Below are 10559 nucleotides of genomic sequence, written 5' to 3' on the forward strand. Positions count from 1 at the left end.
TTTTAATGTCATTGTATTTAAAAATAGCCTCTTATTATACAGTGCCAATCAGACATTATGCTCCATCGTTCCCATGACAACCTAACTGTTTAATATCTTTTACTACTAAAGAAGTATGCTTTTTCAAAACAGTTCTTTTTCTATTATCAATACAGTTTTCTCTCGTTTGAACTTAAGACTAAGAACTTTTCTTTATTATATTATTTACTTATTTAACAATGGAACTTGTGTGCCTTATAAAATCACAAGTTTTGTGTCTCGTACCATATTCATTGCAGTTATCTCCCCTGCTCTTTATTTCCTCTGTTTTTTTTAAAAACTTTAATTTGTACAAGTGTACAATAAGTGAGATATCAGAGAGTATACATTCAAGTTAAATTTCACCTTGAATTTGTATTCACAATTTAAAAAGAAATATTTTAAACATAAGTGGGGTCTATTGTGTTGAATATGGTATGTTTTCTATTAAATGTTTGCGATGCCTGAGTGATACCAATATTCCTAAGAAAACAAATTTCTAAGCTAATATACCAGGAATCCAACATATGACCTTCACAAATGCTCAAGTGGTTGACCTCAATGAATGACTTCCCAACAGAGTAGCATGTTGTCTGGTTCAAACTCAAAACTGTTCTCTGCCAAAAGTCCAATGATTTATGAAAATAAATAAATAATTATCACTTTGTTGTTATAATTGTATACTCCCTTGGTAACCACCTTGTTGCTTAAATTGTATACTTCCTTGGTTACCACCTTGTTGCTTAAATTGTATACTTCCTTGGTTACCACCTTGTTGCTTAAATTGTATTCACCCTTGGTTACCACCTTGTTGCTTTTATTGTATTCTCCCTTGGTTACCACCTTGTTGCTTTTATTATATTCTCCCTTGGTTACCACCTTGTTGCTTTTATTGTATTCTTGCTTTTATTGTGTTCTCCCTTGGTTACCACTTTGTTGCTTTTATTGTATTCTCCCTTGGTTACCACTTTGTTGCTTTTGTTGTATTCTCCCTTGGTTACCACCTTGTTGCTATAATTATATACTCCATTGGTTACAACCTTGTTGCTATAATTGTATACTCCCTTGGTTACCACCTTGTTGCTATAATTATATACTCCATTGGTTACCACCTTGTTGCTATAATTGTATACTCCCTTGGTTACCACCTTGTTGGTATAATTGTATATTCCCTTGGTTACCACCTTGTTGCTATAATTATATACTCCATTGGTTACCACCTTGTTGCTATAATTGTATACTCCCTTGGTTACTACCTTGTTGGTATAATTATATATTCCCTTGGTTACAACCTTGTTGCTATTTTATATTGATACATTCCCTTATTTACAACCTTGTTCCTATTTTATGTTTATATATTAACTTGGTTACAACGTTGTTGCTATTTCATATTTATATATTTCCTTGGTTACCACCTTGTGGCTATTCTATATTGAAATTGTATACTCCCTTGGTTACCACCTTGTTTCTATTTTATGTTTATATATTCCCTTGGTTACAACAACCTTGTTGCTATTTTGTATTTATATATTTCCTTGGTTACCACCTGGTGGCTATTCTATATTGATATATTCCCTTGGTTACCAACTTGTTGTTATTTTATTTTTATATACTCCCTTGGTTACCACCTTGTTGGTATAACTATATATTCCCTTGGTTACAACCTTGTTGCTATTTTATGTTTCCTTATTCCCCAGGTTACCACCTTGTGGCTATTCTATATTGATATATTCCCTTGGTTAGGACCTTGTTGCTATTATATATATATATATATTTCCTTGGTTACCACCTTGTGGCCATTCTATATTTATATATTCCCTTGGCTAGGACTTTGTTGCTATTTTATATTTATATATTTCCTTGGTTACCTCCTTGTGGCTGCTATTTTCTGTTTATATATTCCCTTGGTTACAACCTTGTTGCTACTTTATGTTTACATATTCCCTTGGTTACAACAACCTTGTTATTTTATATTTCTAAACTCCCTTGGCTACCACATTGTTGCTATTTTATATTTCTATATTCTTTTGGTTACAACCTTGTTGCTACTTTATGTTTACATATTCCCTTGGTTACAACAACCTTGTTATTTTATATTTCTAAACTCCCTTGGCTACCACCTTGTTGCTATTTTATATTTACATATTTCCTTGGTTACCACCTTGTTGCTTAAATTGTATTCACCCTTGGTTACCACCTTGTTGCTATAATTGTATACTCCCTTGGTTACTTCCTTGTTGGTATAATTATATATTCCCTTGGTTACAACAACCTTGTTGCTATTTTGTATTTATATATTTCCTTGGTTACCACATTGTGGCTATTCTATATTTATATGTTCCCTTGGTTAGGACCTTGTTGTTATTTTATATTTATATACTCTATTGTTTACCACCTTGTTGCTATTTTATATTTCTTTATTCTTTTGGTTACAACCTTGTTGCTACTTTATGTTTATATATTCCCTTGGTTACAACAACCGTGTTGCTATTTTATATTTACATATTTCCTTGGTTACCACCTTGTGGCCATTCTATATTTATACATTCCCTTGGCTAGGACCTTGTTGTTATTTTATATTTATGTATTCCATTGGTTACCACCTTGTTGCTATAATTGTATACTCCCTTGGTTACTTCCTTGTTGGTATAATTATATATTCCCTTGGTTACAACAACCGTGTTGCTATTTTATATTTACATATTTCCTTGGTTACCACCTTGTTGCTATAATTGTATACTCCCTTGGTTACTTCCTTGTTGGTATAATTATATATTCCCTTGGTTACAACAACCTTGTTATTTTATATTTCTAAACTCCCTTGGTTACCACCTTGTTTCTATTTTATGTTTATATATTCCCTTGGTTACAACCTTGTTGCTATTTTATATTTCTATATTCTTTTGGTTACAACCTTGTTGCTATTTTGTGTTTATATATTCCCTTGGTAACAACAACATTGTTGCTATTTTATATTTCTATATTCTTTTGGTTACAACCTTGTTGCTATTTTATGTTTCCTTATTCCCCAGGTTACCACCTTGTGGCTATTCTATATTGATCTACTCCCTTGGTTACCAACTTGTTGTCATTTTAGCTTAAATTGTATACTTCCTTGGTTGCCACCTTGTTGCTTAAATTGTATTCACCCTTGGTTACCACCTTGTTGCTATAATTGTATACTCCCTTGGTTACTACCTTGTTGGGATAATTATATATTCCCTTGGTTACAACAACCTTGTTGCTATTTTGTATTTATATATTTCCTTGGTTACCACATTGTGGCTATTCTATATTTATATGTTCCCTTGGTTAGGACCTTGTTGCTATTTTATATATATATATATTTCCTTGGTTACCACCTGGTGGCTATTCTATATTTATATGTTCCCTTGGTTAGGACCTTGTTGCTATTATATATATATATATATTTCCTTGGTTACCACCTGGTGGCTATTCTATATTGATATATTCCCTTGGTTACCAACTTGTTGTTATTTTATATTTATATACTGCCTTGGTTACCACCTTGTGGCTATTCTATATTTATATATATCCTTGGTTACAACCTTGTTGCTATTTCATATTTATATATTTCCTTGGTTACCACCTTGTGGCTATTCTATATTTATATATTCTCTTGGTTACCACCTTATGGCTATTTTATATTCATATATTCCCTTGGTTACAACCTTGTTGCTATTTCAGATTTATATATTTCCTTGGTTACCACCTTGTTGCCATTTTATATTTATATATTCCCTTGATTATAACCTTGTTGTGGTTTTATATTTATTTATTCCCTTGGTTACAACCATGTTGCTATTTTATATTCAAATATTCCCTTGGTTACAACCTTGTTGCTTTTTTATGTTTATATATTCCCTTGGTTACAACCTTGTTGCTATTTTATATTTATATACTCCTTTGGTTACCACCTTTTCGTATTTTATATATATATATTCCCTTGGTTACAATCTTGTTGCTATTTTATATATATATATTCCCTTGGTTACAAACTTGTTGCTATTTTATATTTATATACTCCCTTGGTTACCACCTTTTCATATTTTATATTTATACATTTCCTTGGTTACCACCTTTTTTTGTATTTATATTTATACATTTCCTTGGTTACACCCTTTTTGTCGTTTATATTTATACATTCCCTTGGTTACAACCTTTTCATATTTTATATTCATACAATCCCTTTGTAACAATGTTTTTGCTATTTCATATTTATATATTCCCTTGGTAAGCACAAGCAGGGAATGCCTTTTTCTATGGTGACAATACAGAATATATTAGGTTAGATAAAGCTTCATTGGAAAGAAAATTGGCTCGTTAGGCACTTTCATAAATATGCAAAATATTAAAAAATATCGAAATAGTAATTAAATAGCAAAATTTGAACGATACAATAAAGAGCATTAGGTCACTGGCTAAATTATGACATAGACATAGACCAAACCACCTAGTCAGTAACTTCAGATTGTTTGAAAAGTTCACAGAAATTATATTGTATACCTGTAACAATAAGTGATATGAGTTTTTGTTTGAAAACATTAAGTAGTAACAGAAGCCCTAACAAAGGCAATTGCATGTAAAAATCATTAACTGAGTTTAAGTTCTAAAACAAAAGTTTATTACAAATAATCAAAGCATGACCTTTATAAAATTTGAAAAAAAATCAAACCAAAGAAAGTGAGTATTATGAAGACCAATATTTTTAATAAAATAGCATTACTCATAGGAGATGGAGGTGGGGCCTGTGGCCAAAATACCTGTAATTCATGGTACCTCTCCAGTTTTTGTATTTTTAACGATTTAATTACTGTTTTTGACTGTTAAGTTGCCATGTTTGTGTAATTTACAGGACGATAAGACGGAGACCGTTGAGTCTGGAGGTGACGTGGTTGTCAACAACAGCGTCCCAAAGAAGTCCAATATCACCTACAAACAGACCGTGAGGAAGGATACTGGCATGTACACCTGTACCGTGGGCAATAAACACGGTTCCGACTCCGTCACCGTGGAAGTCGTGGTGCTTTGTAAATATTTTATTATATCATTTGCAATATTCATTTCATAACTGAAACCTGGTTACCAAAATAGCCATCTATATTGTGTGTATGGTAATGCCGATCAAAATGATTAACAACATCATAAAAATAACTTGTCTCCTTTATAGTGTGTTTATAGTCTTCCAGTTCTCTGATGTCATATTTTTAGCTCGCCTGGCCTGAAGTATATATTAAGAGTTTTCAATTAAACTGGATAGGTAGTCTGGTAGCTCAGTGGATAGCACCGCATCTTTCACTAAGACGGCAAGGGTTTGATTTCGATTGGACGTGAAAATGTACGGGTCACCTGCCTGACCATGAGGGGTTTTACTCTGAATTTCTCCTCTGACACTGCTATCTTGACCAATGCAATTATTAATATTAGTTGATAGAACTTGTTGCGCAAATAAAGAAAGTTAAATTAATTAACTGGTCTTAATATTTGAAATCTCTCTTTCAGCACCACCTACCAGACCTGAGGGTCCACTGGCTGTCAAGGACGTGACAAAGGACAGTGTAACACTTGAGTGGAAGGCTCCAAAGGATAACGGTGGCAATGACGTCAAGTAAGATTTCTGTTGGTAAAAAAGATTTGGGAAAAAAGGTAGATTCTTTGAATGTCATTCAAGAGCAAGAAAGCTACATATATTGGGATCTGTTGCTGTCAAGCATCAGATGCCCATCGTCTATCATCTGTCATACATCTCTTAACTGAGACAGGGTAGTCTATTGGTAGGTCGACGGGCTCGTGACCGAAGGGTTGAGGGTTCGAGTCACGTCACAGCACTGTGTTGTATCTTTGAACAAGATACTTTACTCGGCTTGTTCCAGTCTACTCAGCTGTAAATTAGTACGTGGTTGGGCAGAGCTAGAATTGTAGAATGCTAGCTGTTAGCGCCAAAATGGCAGCTCCGGACGTATGTTCCCCAGGGAGTTGAGAAAGGTATTGGCTGGATGCAAAGGCCCTATAACCACGGATAATAATTTGTGACCGCTTTGAGACGACCTATAAACTACTAGGTTTTGATAAAGCGGTATACAAAAACCTCGAATTATTATTATTATTATTCCAGAGGCTACAAAGTTGAGAAGTATGATACCAAGAAGGGCCGCTGGGAGCCTGTAAAGGATCTGGTTAAAGGAACCAGTCTGACTGTTCCAAAATTACAAGAAGGTCATGACTACAAGTTCAGAGTTGTTGCTGTCAGTGATAATGGCGAGAGCGAACCCCTGGAAACTGAGGAACCTGTCACAGCCAAAAATCCGTTTGGTAAGTTGAACAAAAGTGTCCAGAAAAATGTCAATTATCTAGAAATATCTCTACACTAATAAGTACTGCTGTTATCTAGAAATATCTCTGCACTTATAAGTACTGCTGTTGTCTAGAAATACCTCTACTCTTATAAGTGCTGCTGTTGTCTAGAAATACTTCTACACTTATAAATACTGCTGTTATCTAGAAATATCTCTACACTTATCAGAACTGCTGTTGTCTAGAAATACCTATACACTTATAAATACTGCTGTTGTCTAGAAAGATCTCTACACTTATAAGTACTTCTGTTGTCTAGAAATATCTCTACACTTATCAGAACTGCTGTTGTCTAGAAATTCCTCTACACTTATAAGTACTTCTGTTGTCTAGAAATATCTCTATACTTATAAGTACTGCTGTTATCTAGAAATATCTCTAAACTAATAAGTACTGCTGTTATCTAGAAATATCTCTACACTTTTATATACTGCTATTGTCTAGAAATACCTCTACTCTTATAAGTGCTGCTGTTGTCTAGAAATAGCTCTACACTTATAAGTACTTCTGTTGTGTAGAAATATCTCTACACTTTTATATACTGCTATTGTCTAGAAATACCTCTACTCTTATAAGTGCTGCTGTTGTCTAGAAATACCTATACACTTATAAATACTGCTATTGTCGAGAAATATCTCTACACTTATCAGAACTGCTGTTGTCTAGAAATACTTCTACACTTATAAATACTGCTATTGTCGAGAAATATCTCTACACTTATCAGAACTGCTGTTGTCTAGAAATACCTATACACTTATAAATACTGCTGTTGTCTAGAAATACTTCTACACTTATAAATACTGCTATTGTCGAGAAATATCTCTACACTTATCAGAACTGCTGTTGTCTAGAAATACCTATACACTTATAAATACTGCTGTTGTCTATAAATATCTCTACACTTATAAATTCTGCTATTGTCTAGAAATACCTCTACTCTTATAAGTGCTGCTGTTGTCTAGAAATACCTCTACTCTTATAAGTGCTGCTGTTGTCTAGAAATACTTCTACACTTATAAATACTGCTATTGTCGAGAAATATCTCTACACTTATCAGAACTGCTGTTGTCTAGAAATACCTCTACTCTTATAAGTGCTGCTGTTGTCTAGAAATACCTCTACTCTTATAAGTGCTGCTGTTGTCTAGAAATACCTATACACTTATAAATACTGCTGTTGTCTAGAAATACCTCTACACTTATAAGTTCTGCTGTTGTCTAGAAATACCTATACACTTATAAATACTGCTATTGTCTAGGAATACCTCTACACTTATAAATACTGCTGTTATCTAGAAATATCTCTACACTAATAAGTACTGCTGTTATCTAGAAATATCTCTACACGTATAAGTACTGCTGTTGTCTATAAATATCTCTACACTTATAAGTTCTGCTGTTGTCTAGAAATACCTATACACTTATAAATACTGCTATTGTCGAGAAATATCTCTACACTTATAATTACTGCTGTTGTCTAGAAAGATCTCTACACTTATAAGTACTTCTGTTGTGTAGAAATATCTCTACACTTATCAGAACTGCTGTTGTCTAGAAATACCTCTACTCTTATAAGTGCTGCTGTTGTCTAGAAATACCTCTACTCTTATAAGTGCTGCTGTTGTCTAGAAATATCTCCACACTTATAAATACTGCTATTGTCGAGAAATATCTCTACACTTATCAGAACTGCTGTTGTCTAGAAATACCTCTACTCTTATAAGTGCTGCTGTTGTCTAGAAATACCTATACACTTATAAATACTGCTGTTGTCTAGAAATATCTCTACACGTATAAGTACTGCTGTTGTCTAGAAATACATCTTTTTGGAAAGTGATATCTAGAAAGATGGTCATGTCTGGTATTCTTGCTGTGTAAATGTGTGACTGTTCCATTTCATTATTACAATACCAAGTACAATAGGTGTGACCTTGACTTTGTATTGATGACCTATTAGTTATAACAATATCAAAAATTGCAGTCACTGTGTTGACCCTGCGTTTTAATTGATGATCTTACAATACAAACTGCTAAATAAAAACCTTGAATTTCAACAACATATGTTTTGTGATTGCAGACGAACCCTTCCCACCTGGCCAGCCCCAAGTTGCCGACCAAAACAGGGACCACATCACCATAAAGTGGGAACCACCAGAGAGCGATGGTGGCAACCCTATTCAGGGCTACAATGTTGAGAGAAAAGAACCAAAGAGCAACCGCTGGGTCAAGGTCAACAGGGACCCTGTCAAGGTCAGCAGCATTTACAATTTATATGGATAAAATGCTTAAGTTATGATCAGTATGTCTTATGAACCCTTTCACCACTGTAGACCATAATGGACTCATCTAGATCAAAGCATGGTAGAGTCTACTAAAGATGCATAGGGGTGAAAGGGTTCAAAGGGTTCAAAACTGATGTCAATTGAATGAAAAGTAGTTCATCGACATTTTCATTGCGCATATTTGTAGTAATTACTTGAAGTTTTAGATTTATGGGAAGAAATAGTTGTAAAACTTTGCTGATGTTATTTCCTTTTTTGACTTTCCAGGATTTAGAGTTTGAAGATGCGAAGGTTGTTGATGGGAAGGAATATGAATACAGGGTGATGGCAGTGAATGAGGCTGGCACCTCTGAGCCGAGTGTGGCTTCCAAACCCATCTGTGCCAAACCCACCAAAGGTATAGATGGCCTTGCTGTCTATTTTCACTATTATGTACAATCACTATCTAAGAATTCAAATCTGATTCATTGATTGCTGAGAATTTGTGAAAGTCAAAATAGGATAAATTTTATCTGAAGGTGAAATTAATGATTTTACACAATTCTGATTGAATGTAAGTTGTATATATATAGTCATTACATTTCTTATCACATCAAATAACGGATAATTATCACATATAATTATTTTTGCGTATATTATTTGTTACATATAATACACAAAAAATTAATGAAAGGTGTTTTTTATAATCTGTCTATGTTAAGTGGTGATTATTGATCCCAAACAAAATGAATACGCTATGAAAAATGTTTCCTGTATTCAAATAGAGGCTCCCAAAGTCAACTTGGATGCCCTGTATGGTGCAAAGGAAATTCGTGTGAGGGCTGGTGAGCCCCTTAACATCAAACTGGGTATCTCTGGAGCCCCAACCCCTACTGTCACCTGGCAGAAAGATGGCCGCCCTCTTACACCTAGGGTACGTCATTACATAAGAGTATTGGACAATGTTTGGGTTCCCTGAGGCTCAGATGATCTATTGCCATCAGTCTCCATCTATCATCATCTTTCGCCCATTAACAATTCACATTTCAGACATCTCCTAAAAACCATATATGTCTATAGTCGTTGCGTTTGACCACACAATAGCTGTGATGGACAACTGATAAAGTTGTTCAAACAAGCGATTGTGACTTTTTATTCCAGGTCACAGGGTTCAAATATGCTAAACTCTTTGTCCGACTCCTCAAGGTTCATAGTACCCTAGGTCGTTATATTTGACCTGTAGGTAACTGAAGTGCTTACAAACTTGTTCAAATAGCTTCAATTGACCGTCAGTCAAGGTCACAAAGGTCAATATATGTTAAAACTTTTAAAGGTCAGCTTGAGTGCATCAACACATCATGCTATATTATTCATTAACCAGAACAATGAAAATCAGTCAAATCTTAAAGCATATCAAGTAATATGTTTTTCTGCTATATATCAATCAATGCATCACCAATTTTTCAGGCTGGAACTTCAAACAATGAGGATTCTGCAAAATTGAATGTGCCTAAGGCAGAGAGAGGTGATACAGGTAAATACACCGTGACAGTGTCCAATGAGAGTGGTACACACTCCGCCGACATCCCCGTTGTTGTTCTGGATGCGCCTGGGGCTCCGGAGGGACCCCTTGATGTCAGTGATGTGTTTGCAGAAAGCTGTCTGTTGTCATGGAAGAAACCAGAGGACAATGGAGGAGCAGATGTCACAGGTATGTCTATAACAAGGTCATCGACACATAGGGCAGTGTGGCTGTAGGTGTGGTGGCTGTAGGTGTGGCTGTAGGTGTGGCTGTAGGTGTGGTGACTGTAGGTGTGGCTGTAGCTGTAGGATTGGCTGTAGGTGTAGCTGTAGCTGTAGGTGTGGTGGCTGTAGGTGTAGGTGTAGGTGTGGTGGCTGTAGGTGT

General features: G+C 34.9%; 1 protein-coding gene across 19 annotated transcripts in view; it reads left to right on the top strand.

The window, feature by feature from the left end:
• The window catches only part of LOC110445868 (twitchin-like), a 191456-nt gene that overhangs the window by 125856 nt on the left and 55041 nt on the right, over positions 1–10559 (top strand). For all 19 annotated transcript variants that reach the window (XM_021490707.1, XM_021490699.1, XM_021490768.1 and 16 more), the window contains 7 exons: positions 4895–5069; positions 5542–5647; positions 6155–6351; positions 8470–8642; positions 8942–9071; positions 9439–9587; positions 10121–10364. In XM_021490707.1, the coding sequence (XP_021346382.1) occupies positions 4895–5069; positions 5542–5647; positions 6155–6351; positions 8470–8642; positions 8942–9071; positions 9439–9587; positions 10121–10364 (1174 nt within the window). The remainder of the gene's footprint in view (positions 1–4894; positions 5070–5541; positions 5648–6154; positions 6352–8469; positions 8643–8941; positions 9072–9438; positions 9588–10120; positions 10365–10559) is intronic.

The sequence above is a fragment of the Mizuhopecten yessoensis genome, unplaced genomic scaffold (genome assembly GCF_002113885.1).
Source record: "Mizuhopecten yessoensis strain PY_sf001 unplaced genomic scaffold, ASM211388v2 scaffold267, whole genome shotgun sequence".
In the NCBI taxonomy this organism is placed as follows: Eukaryota; Metazoa; Mollusca; class Bivalvia; order Pectinida; family Pectinidae; genus Mizuhopecten; species Mizuhopecten yessoensis.